A 20,369-nucleotide genomic window follows, 5' to 3' on the forward strand; every position below is an offset into this window, starting at 1 on the left:
CTGCAAACCTCAAACAGCATGTACTGATACTTGTTTGTGTAAGAAACCAGTTAAGAGGAATGGTTTATTACATAGAACTAGCATGCACCTCAATTCACCATCAGGAATATAATGATAACCAGTTCCTAAGAGTAGCAAAGCTAAATACAACTGACTCTACTATGGATGAACAGATTAAAAACATGACAGTAGATTTCATAGAAAGAGGTTATAATAAGGCTGCAGTTGAGGCTGCATGAGAAGAGATTTGATAATTATGAAATTCTTTAACCTAACCTGTTTTCTCCTCGAAACATGTTATGAATGATGCCAAATGTATTTGAAATAATGCCAGATGTATTTTGACTTACAATAAAAACACCCTTGCTGTTAAGCAGATTATATGTAAATACTGGCAGATACTTCAATATTTTTCCAGAACTACGTAATTTTGTCACCCATCAACCTAGATTTTCACATAAGAGAAACACCAACTTAAAACATATGTTGTGTTACAGTAAAGTCTCACTTAACCGACACCCATGGGGATTGGTAGATGACGGTTAAGTGTATGTTCTGGTTGCTTGTGATATGCTTTGCCATTTTTGATTGACTCGTATATTGTCATAAGAGCTGATCAAAAATCGCAAAGCTGAGCCTCTTCTGTTCAATGCAAAACAGTGGACTGTTCCGCATTGAACAGAAGAGGCTCCCCTTTGGGATTTTTTATTGCCTCATATGCTGGAGTATGAGCCAATCAAAAATCACAAAGCAGAGTCACTTCTACTCAATGCAGAACTGTTACGCATTGAGTAGAAGTGGCTCTGTTTTGCAATTTTTGGTTGGCTCATTTGTCGGCATACAAGCCAATCAAATGCCAGTTGCTTGAGAGTGCTGGTTGCTTGGGTTGCAGATTTTCCAGTAATTCCACTAAAAGTAGCACAAATAATGCTGTAATTGTGCTTTTTGTAAATACATAGACTTGTAAAACTTTTTTCATCCTGTAACCGGTAAAGTGGTTGATGTTAAAGCATATGAGAATTGTAATACCAGGAATCTAGTATATCTAGATAATGTGACCAGTGTAACTGTTATTATGTAGGTAAAACTAACCAGAGGTTAAAGGATCACATATCTAGCCACATTTCAGAAATAAATTGAGATAAATTGAGAAGCACTCGGGTCACTCCAGAACAAGTACAAATATGACTCTGTCATTGTTCATGTTGGTGTGAATGACCTGAGATGTACCTCCCTGGACTACATGAAAAGAGACATGGAAGAGCTCTCTGATCATGCAGCCCAGGCTGGTTTGACCCTGACCCTGAGTAGCATCCTGCCCTGACCAAGAATGATACCTCAGTATAAAGAAAAAATGATCAATTTCAATAATTGGCTAAGCTTCTGGTGTCATTCAAAGGGGATCCAGTGCCTGTCAGCCTGGGACGACATGCTCGACAAGCCACGTTGCTTCACAAGAGATGGCTTGCACTTGTCACCCCTAGGCTTTTGAATACTGGCCAAGGCTCTTGCTGCCCCCATAGTGCCTTTTTTAGACAAGGCTCAAAAGTCAAACCCACCTCCGTAAACAGCACAATTAACAAAAAACTGAGAGTTATGCTACTCAATGCCAAGAGTTTAAATCTCAAAATGCACTCGCTCGAAGCACTCCTCAGTATGGAGAACGTCGACATCTGTGCAGTAACTGAAACCTGGTTTAAGGCTCCAGAGAGCACCCCAGCACTACTGGGCTACAACTCATACCACACATTTCAGTCACAGAACACGGACCGAAACACAAAAGGAGGGAGGGGGTGTATCCATATTCATCAAGGATACCTACACCTCCAGGTTAGTGGTGCAGCATGATACCTCTGAGATCATCTATGTGCAACTAACATCGGGCAAATTTGCAGTGCAAATTGTGGCTTGCTACAGATCACCCTCCATGACCCAGGACCATCACTCCACCTTTCTGGAGACATTGGAAAACATGAAGGTCCTACCAAACAAACTGATATTGGGTGATTTCAATTACTCTACCATTCATTGGGAAATCTACTCGAGTACAAATTCCCAGGCCCAGTGCTTCCTGGAATTCATCAACTCAAATGCCCTGGATCAGCTGGTAAACTCCTCTACCAGAGGTGAAAACATATTGGACCTGGTCATCACCAACATGGGCGACAGGTGTTCCACACTGGAGATCAACCCGTCACTGGTTAGATCAGACCATAAACTAATCACTCTGGATGTCCACACCCCACCACCACCACCCCCAACTAAGGAAACCACAGTAAAAAACTTTTCTAAAGCAAACTTCACCTTACTTAAGACAGAGGTGGTAAGATTCACAGCCCCCACGCTAAAGGATAATGCTGCCCAAGATGCAGAAACCTTTACAGATGCACTCTATGAGCACATACAAGGATACATGGATCACACCATCCCTAGCAAAACCAAGACTCACTCCTCTAAGAGAAGGAAACCAGTTTAGAGGACCCCTGCAATAAATTGGCTATACAATAGAAGGAGGAAACTAGTTCAGAAAAAAGCAAATCACAAGAAGGAAAGACATCCCTGATCAGTATCAGTAAGAAACTAAGGTCCCTCATGAAATCATACAAGGCTAACTTCGAAAGGAAAATAGCCAAGGATTCAAAAGATAACCACAAAGCCTTCTTTAGCTATGTTAAGAATCTAAGTGGCAACTCACAGATATGCACTGAACTAGTGCAAAATAGCACAAAATATACTGAACCTACTGATATTGCCAACATCCTGGCAGATAGATTCAGTGTAAACTTCACCCTCGCTCACCTCCAAAAGGGCCCACAACAATACCGGAAAAGTGTAGTGTCCCAGAAAATCACAGATGCACAGGTGAAAACAGCCCTTTCAAAAGCCAAAAACACAGCATCAATGAGACCAGATGGTGTCCCAGGCTGCATCTTGCATGAACTACAAAATGAACTAACCCCCCACCTAAACACGCTGTTCAACCTCAGCCTCTCCACTTGTTATGTGCCCATAGAATGGTGCACAGCAACGGTTATTCCTCTCCACAAAGGAGGGGCCAAAACTGACCCTGGTAACTATCGCCCTATAAGCCTGACTAGCCTGGTCTGCAAGGCTATGGAGCACATCATCATGAAACTCATTAACAAAGACAATGGGAACCTCCAGACACTTGACCCGACCCAGTTCAGCTTAGTTAAGGGCAGATCATGCCTACTAAACCTGGTTGACTTCTTCGACACAGTCACCAAGGCCATAGACGAGGGAAAGGTGGTTCACACAGCCTACCTTGACCTCGCCAAGACTTTCAACACCATTTCCCACTCGGGTACTACAGAAAAACTTACCAGCCTAAACATAAATCCCTACGTCACGAGATGAGTTGCCAACTGACTTACAGACAGAACTCAACGGTAAGAATAGTGTGCTCCAGGTCTGACTCTAAACCAGTCACAAGTGGTGTCCCGCAAGGCTCGGTCCTGGGACCCCTACTGTTCGGCATATACTTGTCAGAAGTAAAGGCAAACACAGGAGGACTATGGCTAAGCAAGTTCCCCGATGACTGCAAACTGGGAACCATAATAGACTCTCCGGCTGACACGGACATCCTCCAAAAGGGCCTTACTGAGACAGACACCTGGTGTCACAGTCATGGCCTCAAGCTAAATGCCAAAAAATGCATAGTCATCCCATTTGGGAAAAACAAAACACCCACAAATTACCACATAGGTTGCAGCCCCCTTAATACAGAAGAGGTAATAAGAGATCCGGGGACCCAGGTAGATAGTAATCTCTCCTCTGACAATCATATTGCCAAAGTAGTTAAGAAATCCTTCTATGTGGCCCATCTAATTACTAAAGGGTTAGCATCTAAAAATAAAGAGGTTATAGTGCCCCTCTACTCGTCACTCATTAGACCCATCATAGAGTACAATGCCCCATTTGGGATGTACCTCACAAGACACTTCCAACAGCTGGAAAGACCACAAAGGTACCTCACCAAGAGGATTACTGGCCTCAAACATATGTTCTATGCTGCCCGACTGAAAAAACTCTGGCTGTACTCAGTGGCATATCGCTTACTCAGAGGTGATCTCTGCCTGACTTACAAAGCCATGTCCAACTCAGAATTGATGGACGTGCTCCACCTAAAGAAATCCAAGTCACTGTGAGCCACGCGTTCTAGTGAGCTAAACCTCGCCACAACAATAAATAGAACATGCAGGAGGGATAGATTCCTGTCACAGAGACTCCCCATGCTTTGGAACAAAATTCCAAATTACATCAGGCAGAGCCCCTCACTAACACTCTTCAAGAGAAACCTTGATGAGTGGATGGGTAACAGAAAATACACCTCTGGGATCACTTCAATGGCTCTGCTTGACAGAGGATCAGTTAATTAATCAATGGGGCGGCGAAAGTCGACACACTCTGGCTAGGCTTATAAATGCCCTCAGGCAGGTAGCCTAGTACCTACCTATGAACCTATGTACCTACTAATGCTCTTTTTAAATATAAACTTGAGCATGGGATATTAGAAGTGTTGTTGAGAATATAAGAGGTGGAGATATTGTACACAGAACTGAGAAAGCAGAATTTAACTGGATATTATACTTGAAGGCTCATATTTCACCAACCCTGCATGGTATTATCTCTTTAAAAACTTTATTGTGAGAGAAACAGAATTGTGTTTGAATTTGTTAATTGCACTTGTCATGTGATTTTAAACTTCTATTTAAACCTGCTTGTTTGTTCTTATACTAGCTCATATGCCTGAAGAAGCCCTCTGGTGAAAGTTTTTAAACTTGCATGTTTTTATTATTTTACATTAAACTGAGTGTTGCGTGCCCTACCTGCCTTAATTCCAGTGAGTTTGCTTTTCTACATATACTTGTTAATACTATTAGCAGGCACCACATTTCTTAATATGAGAGCATATACCAGCTTTAGTAATTTGATGAGCAGGTACCATCTGTGTTAATATGATCAACATTCCCTTCTCTTTTTAATGCAATAAGCAGACACCATTTTTGCTATATGTACCCTGGCAGCTTTGAAAAGTTTTTGATATTGTGATCTGTATACTTTAATAAAGCTTGTTATTCAAACAAAGAAAAATGCTTTCTATAATGGACAGGATACTCTGATGTTTTTACATCTGTGTTATGTTTCCATTCTAAAAGTGCTTGTATGTATAAAATTCAGCTCATTTTACAACTATTGTACATATAGTACATTAGCAGTAATGATTTTTATAACATGTGCATTTATACAATTTTATAGTTTTTAGCTGTTAAATCTATAACATGGTTAAACTTTTCACTTCTACATCCATATTAAACTTTTCACTTCTGCAGCCATACCCTTAGTGCAAGCAAATGACTATTGAATAATGTACTTTTTTCCACTATCCCTTCCACTTTGCTAATTGAATCAGGATGTTTGCTTAGTTTGCCTTGACAAGTTGTCATTTCTTATAAAATGGATATAAATAGTAGAATACTGACTTTTGGAAAACAGAAGCACTTATGTTGGGGGCGGAGCCTGAATGGCTAACTGAAAGCAGCAGTATTTTAGAGCTCCATATAACTAGTTAAATAAGACAGGAAAAAATATTCTTTTTTTTTTCTTCAAAGTATAAAATCTTACAGATAAATGTCTAATTTACATAATTAGAAACTTTGGTGAAATTTTACAAATAATTTCCTGTCATAAAGTTTGGAGATATATTCACTTGTTAAAATGAGCAACTCAAGGAATTCTCACCAGGATGCTGCCTTAAAGAATGAATTACAAAAGATGGCATCTACCCTGCAGGAGTTGTCTTTGCAGATGGATGATTTTAAAGAGAACCTAGAAAATTTTAAAACAAGCAGTCAAAAACAAGCTGACACCCTCAAGGAAATGCTACAACAACACCAGACAAGGATAACAGGAATAGAGGTTTCTCTTAGAAAGCAGATTTAAGGAAGAGGAAACACAGAAAGAACTGCTTCTTAAACAAAACACTTGGTTGGTTAATAAAGTAGATGACTTGGAAAATAGGGAGAGGGGAAATAACATCAGGATTTTCGGATTACTTGAAAACACAGAAGGTGAGTATATTATTTCCTTTTTATCAAGTTGGATCCCTGACTTTTTAAATTTAAATGAAGGACTTTCCTTTGGTATTGAGAGGGCACACAGAGCTCCTGGGAAACCTGCCACTAACTCAGACTCTCCTCCTAGGTCAATAATTATCAAATTTCTTTCATACTTGGACAATAAACTGATTTTAAGATCTGCTTGAAGGAAGGCACCTCTAAAATATAAACATATAAGATTTGATAACAACTATTCATCTAGAATAATGGAACAAAGGAAAAAAGTGTGGCCAAAGATAAAGTTTCTGGAACAAAATAACATCAAGGCACAACTTGCATATCCAGCTAAGAAAAGAATACTGTATGCCAACAAGATGAGGACTTTTATTGACTTAGAGGAAGCCTCTTCATTTATTAAAACTAATAATGTGATTACTTTACCAGAGGATATGGATTGGATGTCACCTTCTCTCAAGAGAACAAAAGAAACAAATGTCTGGACAGATGTCAAAAAGAAGAAGACCAAAGACTGATACTGTTATAGCCAAATCTCTCAAAGCCTCTACGATATGAATTGTTTTAACATTACTTTAAAGGTCCAATTTTACTTCTTGGAATCTTTATCTATATTTTTTGAAAATAGATGATACATGAGAGTTTTCACATTACCTCAGGTATGTAAATCAGAGTACTTTTCTTTCACAGAAGGAGGGTTATATAGCACATAAAATATTTATACTGTAAATCAACATACATAGTATATGTGTATTTTCTCTTAATTTTCTCTTTTCTTTCTCTCTCTTCTCTCTTTTCTCATTATTATTTTAACTGCATCTTGTCTCCCTTTCTAAATTCTCTGCTATTTACTATACTAATATATTTAACAACTCACTGTCTATACATAGATAAATAATAGTCTAAAATAATCTACTTTTCAGGTAGACTAATTGGAATAGTGAACTTAATTAATTGTTATTACAATATTTATTAGATTATGATAGTCACTGTTATGCTTATTGGGATTGGGGACAAGTTTGTGATTAACTCTGAAATATTCCATTCATGTACATATGTCTTTTGAATTATTTCCTTTTAGTATTCACAAATATATATAAAAAAAGGAGGGAAAAATATACTGTTGGTTAAGAGAAGTGAAGCTTTCTTCACATTCTGTTTGTGTTGCCATAGCAACTGTAAACAATTGCTGCAGTTTCTAAGGACACTGTGAACCTGCAAAGTGCATTTAGCTTCACAGATAACAAATAATAAGAAAAAGTAATGTTGTTTAGTTATTAAAATGAAAAACAACCTAAGCAAGGTAAAATGAATACATAATAGGACCATTTGTAATATTTTATGATTTATCCTAATAGGATTACATATTCCTGGAAACAACTGAAATGTTCCCAAACTACATGTGCACTTAACTGTAGCTGCTTGATTAAAAAGTATTACTCAGTTTAACATGCTGATTTCACAAGCTTGTCTGCACTGTAAAAGTTACATTTTATATGTTACTTGAAATTGTCAGTCGCTAGTGCGCATGAAAAGATACATATTACTTTTTGCAACATGTTATCTTTGCAGTTACCTCACACTCTGTACAAACTCACTTGCTAACTGATAGCTATTCATTTAAAATATCAGTTTAAATATTAAATATGCCCTTGAAATGCTATTGACATTTTGAAAAAATATAATCTGAACTGTAAAATGAATGACTTGAAAGAAGTGAAGTAATGCATAGATTTCAAAGACAGTTATTGACACTACAGTAAAAGTAAAAATATATATATTCACAAGGAAGTACTGAAATGTTTTAATCTTCCAGTTAAAATAGCTTACTGTCAACATTATGCAATATCAGAAAGTTTGAAGAGCTAGGAAATTACTAATCTTTGTGTTTATAATGATTATGCTTTGTTTAATGAATTGTGACATATGTTTATGAGGAAAAGTGGACTCAGTTTACTCACATTGGACTACACATTCCTGGAAACTCAACTGAAATGTCCCCAAATTACTTGTGAATAACTTAAATGAAACTGCCTGATTAATAAGCATAATTTACATTAACAACCTGAATCCATAAGCTATCTGCTCTATATATGCTACATTATATATGTCACTTGCATATGACAGTCTCTAGAGCACACGAAAAAATACATATTATTTTTGCAATATGCTATATTTGCACTAACCATACATTCTAAACTAACTCAATTGACAACTGACAAGTTATTTATTTGAAACAGCAGTCTAAATATTAATTGTGCCCTTGAAATATTGTTGCCATTTGGACAAAACAAAACCTGAATTGAAAAATGAATGATTTGAAGAAGTAAAGTATTCTACAGATTTCAAAGGCAGCTATTGACAGTACAATATAAATAGAAATGTATACATGCAAGGAAAATTGAAATGGTTTATACTTTTAGTTAAAATAGCTTATTGTTAACTTTTTGCTTTATCAGAAAATTTAAAGAGCTAGGAAATTATTTCTAATTTGTCTTTATAATGTTTGCTAAAGTGATGTTAGTCATTGACTTGTTTAATGGATTGAGAGTCATTTACAAGATGGACTACTGAATGTTATTTCTGTTTACCTATGTTTGCTGAATTTCTTTTGTTAGTACTGATTTAAAACAAGGGAAAGAAAGGGAAGGGAAATCTCTGTTTTTGGTCAAGAGATGAGAGGCTTAAGAGTATTCTAACTGCCCCAAGAACTCTCTAAGATGCTCTAAATACTATTTAATTAATACTTACCTAAGGTAAGTCTTGATTACCATATAGGTACCTTCACATTCATTCTAGACCTGATGTGATTACCCATTTTGGAAGCAGGAGATGCCCTCTGCAGGATGGGAATTGTCAGGGTGATCATAGTTCATTCTTATACTCTGTTTTGTAAATGTATAAATATGTAAAAGCACTGCACACTAGAATGTAGGGAGCCTCTACTCAGAGTCAGGATACCACTGATAAGCCATGTCTTTTCATAAGTGTAAGTTGAAGTTGGTGAGCTGACGAGTGAGAAAGTAAAGGAAGAAAATACACCCACAGTAAATTCATATTTCATTGGTAATCACTCATGGTCTCCTGCAGAGTCCTTTTAGTCAAATTATTTTAGTAATAATCTATTTGTTGTTGGCTTATTTAATGTATGCTCCTCTGTTGCATTTAATTTATCCAAAATGACATATGTGACATGTTTGGGATCTCTTAGGGTAACTAAATATTGGATATTTTCTAAGTCAACATAATTGTTTACACTACTAACATTCCATCCTGATATATGAAATACTATAGAACAACAACAGAATAATACAGAATTTCATATCTCTTTTAAGAAAATTCTCCATATAAAAATTTAACATATGGAGCTCAGTTAATATTGTTGGTTAAAGGTATGAGTGATAATCCAATAGATCTATCTTTATCTACTGGATTAGGAATGACTTTCATTCCTTGTTTAATGGTAAATTCATATTTATGTGTATTTGATACTTTAGAATTAATGTTTTATAGAAGTACTTTTTAAGCCTGACCAGAATTTTATCCTATTTGTATTTAAAGAAGAAAGAACATTAAATTACACTCCCAAGTTTACACACATAAAAATAACATTCAATGTTATCAGAGAATATGGTATAACTACTATAATCAAAATACAAAAAAAGAAGCAAAAAGTTTCTTCCAACAATAATTTGAAATGGATTTAACATTCTTATCATTAAATACTAATGGCTTAAATAATGCAAATAAAAGATCAAACTTACTAAAATATTTAAATCTAAATAAGGCACAAGTAGTATTTCTCCAAGAAATGCATTTTAAGACTAACAATAGCTTTGTTTGGAACCCTAAGGGCTATACAGTCTTAGCTCAATCCTCCTATAGAACAAAAACAAAAGGAGTATCAATTCTCTGGAAGAAAAACATAATCACTCCAAAAGTTATTTATAAATATGAAGACAAAGAAGGTCTACTCACATTTGTTATAATTAAATTTAATAACAGAATATGGACCTTAGCTAATCTATATTTGTTCCCAGGAATTGGAGCAGGAATGATTAAAAAACACCTAGATTTTATTTCCAACAATTATAAAGGAAATTGTATACTGGGAGGAGACTTTAATTGTAACTTAGAAGCTTCTGAAACCACCAAGAAGTCTTTTCGCATAGCAAATATTTCAAAATCCTTAAAAAGATGGATTGATTCATGTCATTTAATAGACACTTTTAAAGTAAAAGATGATAAATCCTTATTATTTTGCCATAAAGACCATACATTTGGAACACAAACCAGAATAGATAAATTGTTCGTAGTTCAAGATTTACAAACAAAAATCCTCAACTTCTCAATAGTTCCATGCCCCTTCTCAGATCATGACTCTCTGATAATGAAGCTCCAAATAGAGTTTAAACCTTTAATCCTCTCAACTAGAAAGCCATCATATATCACGAAAATTAAAGAATTCAGACCCTGGATGTTGTCAGAACTACAATTATTTTTTGAAATTAATAATACAACAGAAATCAGTAGAGTCATGGTTTGGGACTCATTAAAAGCATACTTATTTGGTAAGACCCTTAGCTGGTATAAAAACAAAGTTAGAGAGTGGGAAACTGAATCATTAGACTTGTAAACCAGGCTCTTGACAGCAAAATCTAAAAAAAAATCAGAATTGTCCAGAAGTCAAAAAAGAAATAGAGGAATTAAATAAAAAATATATTGAAATTCTAACACACAAAAATGGTCTAGCCTTGGAAAAATTAAAATAAACTCATTAGCCACCTCCCCAGATATCTACATAACTTATCTACAAGAATTAAAATACAATCTAAAGCAAATAACAATGATAGTATATATCATGAAAAGAAAGGGAAAAAAGTATCAGATATAGGAGACATCCTTGAAGCATTTTGGTTCCATTATATGGAACACTTCAAAAAAGAAGATTTAGATACCAACCAAATAAACTTAGATACGAACCTTATCAATATAAAAATAATTCCCGAAAACTTAAAACTAGACCTACAAAAACCTATAACATACAAAGAAATTGTTTACAAGATAAAAGAAAGTAAATCTAACAAAGCTCCAGGGATAGATGGTATAATTACAGAAATTTACAAACTCTTCCCTTCAACAGTAATCTCCCTTTTTCATAAAACTTTGCTAGAAGTCCATTCAGACCCAAAAATACCACCTTCAAGGAAATATTCTCTCATAACACCAATTCTAAAAGATAATAAACTATCAGAACTTTGCATCTCATACAGACCTATATCATTACTGAATAATGATTACAAAATATGCATGCCAATCCTAGCTAACAGAATGAAAATCCCACTTTCAAAGACAATTAATAATGATCAAACTGGATTTTTATATAACAGGCACACACGTGATAATATTAAAAGGATACTTACTCTTATAGATTATGTGAACAAAGAAGATAGAGAAACACTTGTAATCAGATTAGACACAGTAAAAGCCTTTGATTCCCTCAACTGGGAATATCTATTTAAAACTTTAGCATTATTTGAATTTCCTCCTCCCTTCATCTTATACATATATATTAATAACTTAGCCTACATTAAATTAGGTCCTTTCACCTCAGAATCTATCCATATAACGAAAGGTACTAAACAAGGATGCCCCCTTTCTCCTATTTTATTTGCTTTGGCTATAAAATACTTGCAGAAATAATATGCAATAATCCAAGAATAAAAGGAATAGAAGTCTATAAACAGTACATATCTAAAATAATGTTTTTTGCTGATGATAGTTTATTAACCCTATCAAACTCAAGAGAGTCATTAGGAGAGGTCGAAGAAGTAATGGAGAAATTTTATAAGATTTCAGGTCTACACTTTAATAGATCAAAATCAAAATTTCTATTTTTAAATAAGAAAAAAGAACTACAAGTTACAGATAAATCTATTATAGGAAAACAAGAACTTACACTAAATTATTTAGGAATAGTGTTATGCAAAAATATAAACAAAACAATATTAATAAATTATAAAAACATTATTGAAGCAATAAAAATATATATAGAAAAGTGGAACAAAATTATATTAACTTTTGAAGACAGATTGCAATTAATAAAAATGGTCTTATTGCCAAAAATACTATATGTAGCATTATCAATACAGTTAATTCCTGAAAGATGCATTCTTAAAGAAATAAACTCATGTTTAATAAAACTTTTATGGTATCCCAAAAAGAATAGAGTAGCTCTAACTCATCACATTAGACCATGGAAACAAGGAGAATTGAACTTTCCAGAAATAGAAACATATATAAAAGCATCTGTGCTTAAAACTACAATAGACTAGATGAACCCAAATTATTTTGCCAACTAGAAAGAATTAACAACGGCTATATTAACAAATGAATTTAATCTGTTAAAAAAATCTTAATAGTAGACAAATCAAACAAACCCTGGTACATCCTCCAAAAGGGCCTCATAGAAACAGACAACTGGTGCCAGAGCCATGGCCTCAAGCTAAACGCCAAAAAGTGTATAGTCATCCCCTTTGGCAAAAACAAAGTGCCCACAAATTACCACATAGGTGGTAATCCATTAAGTACAGAAGAAGTAATTAGGGACCTGGGGACCCAAGTTGATAGCAATCTCTCATTTGACAACCACGTGGCCAAAGTGGTTAGAAAAACATTTTATATAGCCCACCTAATCATGAAGGGATTCACATCTAGATCAGGGGAGGTCATCGTGCCTCTTTACTCATCCCTCATCAGGCCCATAATTGAGTATAATGCCCCTTTTGGGATGTACCTTACCAGACACCTGCAGCAACTGGAAAGACCCCAAAAGTACCTCACCAAGAGGATCAAAGGGCTCAAACAGATACCATATGCTGCCCAGTTAAAGAAACTCCAGCTCTACTCAGTGGCATACCACCTGCTCAGAGGCGATCTGTGCCTGATGTATAAAACCATGTCCAACCCGGAATTAATGGACATGCTGCACCTCAGAAAATCCAAATCCCATCGAGCTACGTGCTTGAGAGACTTGAACCTCAGCACTGAAATAAATAGGACATGCTGGAGGGACAGATTCATAACCCAGAGGCTCCCTTCACTCTGGAATAAAATCCCAGTCCAGGTTAGGCAGAGTCCCTCATTGACTCTCTTCAAGAGGAATCTTGATGAGTGGATGGGGGATCGTAGGTTTACCCCGGGTATCACTTCTGTGTCACTCTTAGACAGAGGCACAGTATACTAACCTCGAAAAAGGGCATAGCAAAATTAATTTAAAATGGGTGGCGAAAGCCAAACACACTCTGGCTAGGCTTATAAATGTCCTAGCCCAGATAGCCTAGTATGAACCTATGAACCTATGAACTTACTATGCATAAGTATACAATATAATATAACAAAACCTTCTAAAACAACACTGATTAATCATTACATCAATTCCTTTAGGAAGCTTATCAATGCAAACATAGATCTAAAACTTTGGTTTGACCTTTTAACCCCATTTACCATCACTAAGAACTTTCCTCACAAAATATATATGGAAACAATAACCTCCTGGGAACAATATGGAATCTTATGCTGGTTTCAATATGTAAATAAATTAAATGTTTTAGATATACATATGATAAAAACTGCTTACAATATTCCAACACAGGACTGGTTAACCTTACAAAGCTTTTTAATGTGCACTCAAGATTTATGCAGATTAATTAATAATTCCTCATTTAAATATATTCCAAATCTAATAAGTTTTCTGTATGAATGTATATATAATAGTTGTGAAAAGAAAAATTCCATTTCAAATCTATATAAAGAGTTAATAACATATAAAACAATTCCCAAACCATCATACTAGCAGTTCTTAACAAAACATTAGTCATTCCAGTTAACAGAAGAAAGTAAAACTAACATCTTACTATCATTTAATTACACCTCTAACACACAGTACTGGAAAATATTTAACTGGAAATACTTACATAGAGCATTTTTAACACCAGATAGAATTAAAAAGCTCAGTACTACTACAAATGTTTTTTGCTGGAGGTGTGAAAAGTCAAATAAAGCAGGCTGGATTCATATTTTTATGAATGTAATACAATTAAATCATATTGGAATGGAATCAATCATTTTTACAAGCTTTATTTAATGAATCCTTTACCTTAACTAAAGTATTGATTATACTACATGTAAATGAAGGTCCTTACCTGAATAAGACAAATATGTATTTGTTATGGACAATACTTGCTATATCTAGGAAATGCGTAACCAGAAGGTGGAATTCAAATACACCCCCGACCTTGGAAGAATTCTAGACTTTACTGAAGACAACTGCATCGATGGAAATAAAAATCAAAGAACTGTGAATCTATCCCAGGCCATTGGTAAATAATCCTTGGAAGAAAGTTATATCTTTGTTGGACACTCTGCAATAATCAATGTTGTATCTCTGATAACTGATCTGTTAGTTCTATATTTAATAACATACAGTGTATATAACTGAAAGTCAGGCCATTGTAAATATTGTATATAGTTTAAAATGATATTTAAAAATATTATGTAAATGTTATTTTAATTGAAAATAAAAAAATATTTGAGGAAAAAAAGAAACACTTATGTTCTCATACTGTTTCATCTTTCTCCTTACTTCCCAGGTGTCATTGAACAGAGAGACTCCTTGCCCTTGTTAGAACTCCTGACCAAAATCGGGGACTGGCCAGTTGCTTCTCCAGACTGGAATGTTACTCAAGGTAAACCTTATTTGAAATGTATTTAAATGAGTATTCTGTTTACTAAAGGACCCATCTCTATTTAATATGTTTCTCTAATTTCTCAGGGCAATATGTATTTATTTTATACTTCCCTGAATATTAAACTATTTTTTACAGCTCTTATATGGAATTCATTATTTGAACAATATAATGATCACAGGTGTTGAATATATACTGCTGCATTCTCTAACCCTTACACCTGTGGCATATTAGAATTATAATCTAAGTATACCATTAAAGCTGTTATTTACTTCACACCTATGTGGCATTCAGGGGTAAATCCCTGACTATAATCTAGATGACCTAATTCCATCAGCCTGGGGTGATCATCCCCATTCATGTGCCAACATTTACATCCTCCCTACTCACTGCTGAATTCCAGTTGCTAAGCAGTAGAAGGCCTAGACAGGAGAGTAGGAAGAAGCAGTAACAATGTCTCACCAAGCCTGGGGGAGGAATTGATAGTCTTCTTGGCTGTTTCACCACATCCAAGTAGATTATTTCAGGTAATGAAGCCAAGGCCTTTAATCATGGACATGGACTTGTCTTACAAAGCTGATGATGGTAGCCCTCATGAGCATGTGTATGGGAGGACTCACATGCATGTGACATAGAAGGCCCCCTTGGTGACAAGGGTGTCACATCAGTGACTAGGGTGGGGAGAGGGCCTAATTAGAAGTAGCATCATTGCTTTCATCATTGGGTGCAAGTAAAGGCATATAATACCACCATGGCTACATGGATTATGTCCCATTCTAGTTGGTTGTCACCTCTGTTGGGTTATCAGATGATTTCAAGGTCAGTAGTAGCAGGGACATGTGGTCAGGAGACACTGCTGAAAATACAAACTAGAAAAAATGTTACTTAATTGTTGATTAGGTGGTGTTATTTTTTGGTGTTAGTTCTCACAGCATGGCAAACATTTTCTCCATTATGCAGTGATGATAGCAAATTATTGCTACATAATGCAAGGTGCTGCTTCCAAAGGCATGAATACTTGACCATAAGAAAACTACAATGTACAGCAGCATAGGCAAGCAAATATTCTGATTTGTAGATGTCTTACAAAAGTTTTGGAAGACAGAACTAAAATGCTGAATTGTGTAGGATAACTGGATAATTATTAGCACCATTCAAGAGTGATCAACATATATAGAATGGCTGGAACAATATTGCCCTGTAAACCATTTCAGCAATGACAGGATTGCCTGTGCTTCTGACTGTAATGGGGATAATACATAAACGTACTGCAGTCTCTAGCTCTACCTTTTAAGCCAACAGAAAGTCATATAACAAAATTATGGAAGCACTGTACTTACATCCAAACCTCAAGTCCATACTTACTGGTGAATGTTTTCAGTACCACAGCTGTAACCAGCAGAGCAGTGAGTCCATCTCCAAATATACCACCAAGCTTTGCAGGCTTATAGACAGAGCACTTTTGTTTTGGGGAAGGGCTAATCAATGCACTCACTGCCCTGCTAGTGTGTATCCTCCACAAAAAGACCATTTGAGTTTCATGTATATTCCACCCTATAGATAAGAAAAGCTTAGGTAATCATAGGATCAAGGCATTCTCTCCAAAGTTGACTGGTATGAGTGGCCAATGCCATGGCACCTATGGCAAAGAAAATGAGACATTATGCATTAGTGAGGATTCTAAACTCGCTATAACTCTGCATTACATATGGAGCCTCTCATGTGTGGAAGATATAATTGCCAGTCTTAAAAGGGGCAGGTTTTCAAAAAGAGATCTAGCATGAGCATATTTATAGATAGAAGTGAAGAGCATCATGATGAAAGTACCTCACACTAAACACCAATAATGACCATTTTTGTGAGAAGCTAATTGGGATAATGGAAGTGTCTGACCCTGCAGTATAACAGAAGAACATTGGTCACTCTAGTTCTGTGCCTAAGCAAGACAAAACTTGATTACATCCCAAGTTTGATTACAAGCTTGACCACAAAAACAGCCAGGATTTGCTAGGGGCGGGTGGATGGCAGTGAGCAGTCAATGTGAGATTGCTTATCCTGGTGGTGTCTATTCAGCTGAAATACCAGCAGAGTAGTATACATGGTCTTGGATATACTAATTCTATGATTGTAGCTCTGCTCTGTATAGCATGATTGTGGAAACATGTAAACACAAGAGAAGTGCACAGCAAGACCTTCTAAGTGAAGTTGATTAGCCAAGAGGGATTGGGGTTAGGAACATGAACAGAAAAAATTCCAGATGATTGCCTGAATGCTGACCTCTGCAATCAGCTCACTCCCCAGAGGAAACAAAATGGACCAGAAGTAGTGCTTACCCCATGAGGCATAAATGAATGAACCAATAGATTGCCCTGAGGGCAACAAGTAGCAAGGACCGCCCACCAAAAAAGCAATAAAAAAGATCATTGGTCGGCTAATACAATATATCCCAGGTAACCTTGATTGCTATGTGTACCATATCATCATTACAGTCAGTGATCTTTGTACTTGTTGAACCTGGCATTTGAGTACAGACAATTAAATCTATGAGCTGCTAATGCCCTTTATCCTGTAGTCACACGTTTAAATCCCTTATGATCCATTTGACTGATGTGTCAGTCTGAGCAAGTCTGTTAATAAAGTATTGCTTCAGAGTTCCACCTAAAACAGGCAGATGGATCTAACTGGGTTTTCCTGGATAGCAAGTTAATAAAATAAAAATAAATCCTGCAGGCAATCCTCATGGGTTTATGTTATAACAATGAACGATCAAACGATCAAATGATCGAATGCTGTTATATCGACCCCGAAACATCAAATCGCTAAAACAGTGAACAGTCGGAAAATTAATTTTTTTCCCATGAAAAAAAATCGCTGGTTCCAAAAAAAAAAAAAAAAGAACACTAAACACTAAATAAAGTGGGGGGCTTTGCCCCCCACACCACCCATGCGGGGGGCTATGCCCCCACACACCCCTACTTAAATATACCAACTCTGAGATTGCACTACAGTGGAGGAAATGGCACAACCTGGACAATGACCCAGCGATTTTTTTTCCCTGGGAAAAAATCACTATTCCGGCCGTTCACTGTTTTGCCGGTTCAACATTTAGGGGTCAATGTAACAGTGTTCGATCATCTGATCGTTCGCTGTTCTAAAGTAGAACCATCCTCACTTATCTATTGTAACTTGCACAAGAGCAATCAAAACCAACTATGAGTTCTTCAAACACTTTCTAGAGTATTGTGGACTCTCAGGGCTGGATTGGATTAATGAATGCCTACACTTAGTGCTGCTGTCATGTGTACAACAGCTCACCATTTGGTATTCAGTAAACAGCTCTGCACTTAGAGAAGAACCTGTAAATAAGGGTGAGTGGCAGAGTATTATAATGATGACATAAGTAGATGAATGATATGCTAATTAAGCAATCCAACATGGCAGAGCTAAAGTGAGTGTCAGTGTTTCCTTTAGCTCTGACATCCTAAACTCTTTAGAATACAGGCAAGATTATATTTAGCAAAAAAAAAAATGCTAAGGGTTGCTACTGCAACCTGTATGTGCAGCAGGCTTTAATTTAAGGTGTTGCTGCTGCTGCTGCCAGACCTCAGCCTTGAAGGAGAAGGATGCTCAGACCGACTATATGACACAGAAACTGTTGAACAATACAGAGTAAACAGAGAAACACTGGAGGAAACATGCAACCTCTGCGACCCTCACCTGAGGCCCTGGGGAAATTGTGGAGAACTCATTGCAGTGAAAACAAAAGTAAGTGTAGCATTACATATACTAGCTGTATATACTTTCTAGAGACCCACTGGGAATATATAAGGAATGTAACAGCCCTCAGCTTCTAGAATTTTGTATCAGTTTCTAAATGCAATGCTACAACATGCAAGATATCATATATTTTTTCCACATACCCAGAAGACAGAGAACAACCGTGCAATGATTTTATGCAATAGCACACTTCCCTAAAGTTTTGGGGCTATAGATTGTACACACATAGACACAAAACCCTCACCTGGTGAACAGGAAAGCAGGTAAATTAACAGGAAAGGATACCACTCTATAAACTGTCAGGTTGTCTGTAATGCCCAAGGGATCATTTACAATGTGTGTGCAGGTAATCCAGACAGTTTTCACAACTCACACATATGGCACACCTGTTTTGCTAGGGGTGACTTTCCACAAAGACATCTAGTGAGGGATGCAGGCTATGCATTGGAACCATAGCTCATGACACTCATGAGAAACCCACACAATCCCACTAAGCAAGGACACAACGATGACCATGTTCAAACTAGGCATATTATAGGATGTGTATTTGACTTGTTCAAATCAAGGTTCTGGTGTCTAGACACATCAGGAAGTGCTCTGCAGTATGACCCAGCCACCTCTGCCCAAATACTCACAGTCTGTAACATATACCATAGGTTCATAGGTTAGTACTAGGCTAACTGCCCTTATGGGCCATTTTAAGCCTAGCCAATTGCCCCATGTCAATACCACTATATAATTCACAGGAAACAACTTAAACAAGGACAGCAAGGGGTAGGACCACAGTTTTCTGGACTACAGACAGGGCCAGCAGCTCCAGAAAATACAGATGAGGAGTCTGAGGGAGAACCACCAGTTGCAGATGGTGCTGGCAGATGTAGGTGGGCACAATATTTCATGTCTCTGGCTAAGAGACAAAGGACATCACACACACATACTACCTTAGTGAAGATCCTAAACAAATACAAAGATTAAATGAAACTGATGTTTGCAAAAGTCCACATATTTACTAAACCATGTAATGCTTGTGTGTTAGCATCAGACAGAGACAACTCTTAAGGACACCTGTTCACCAGGTGAGGGTTTTGTGCATTATTAATAAGGTAAGTGTGGAACCTGTATGAAAAAGGAGGTATATAACTGACTACTCATATGTCCCTAGGCTGAAACATGTCTTGGGTGCATTGTAATGTTTATTTATTTTATTTTATTTTACATTTGTTAACCAGGAAAGTCCGACTGGATACAGGTCCATTTTCAGCGGAGGCCCGGGGAGAAAAGCTCCACATGTGCATAGGTACAGAAGACTTAACAGTTGCAGTTTTTTATACAATTACATATAGATACATGTTCCAGATTTATTGGAATATATACATAAAAAACTTTACAATTATTAATTTTCTTATTAGAACATAAACAGTTTTAGTAGTACAAGGCTGAGCAAGGTAGCATATCATTCAGTAGTGCAATACATTAGAGTGAGATAGCTAATGTTTCAGACTTTTTATAAGACTGTTTCTACAAGTAGTCAGAGAATATAGTCATATAGAGTAAATGGTGAATTGGTTAGTCAGGGTTTGTACAGGGGCACAAACAGTGAATTTTTAGGTGTGTTTTGAGAGATTTTTGAAATTGGATTATGGAGTAAACTGCTGTAAGTTCAGCAGAGAGTAGGTTCCAGATTTTGCCAAGAGAGTTGCAAAATAATGACTCACCTAAGTTATTGGATTTAACAGTTTGTACCAGCATT

The 20,369-nt window shown here is 36.4% G+C and overlaps 1 protein-coding gene across 3 annotated transcripts in view; it reads left to right on the forward strand.

The window, feature by feature from the left end:
• Nucleotides 1–20,369, forward strand: part of MMEL1 (membrane metalloendopeptidase like 1) — a 1,737,390-nt gene that overhangs the window by 923,313 nt on the left and 793,708 nt on the right. For all 3 annotated transcript variants that reach the window (XM_044062979.1, XM_044062980.1, XM_044062978.1), the window contains exon 6: nucleotides 14,747–14,842. In XM_044062979.1, coding sequence (XP_043918914.1) covers nucleotides 14,747–14,842 — 96 coding nt within the window. The remainder of the gene's footprint in view (nucleotides 1–14,746; nucleotides 14,843–20,369) is intronic.

This window comes from Protopterus annectens, chromosome 2.part1 (assembly GCF_019279795.1).
Source record: "Protopterus annectens isolate FY-2018-M chromosome 2.part1, PAN1.0, whole genome shotgun sequence".
NCBI classification, from domain to species: domain Eukaryota; kingdom Metazoa; phylum Chordata; order Ceratodontiformes; family Protopteridae; genus Protopterus; species Protopterus annectens.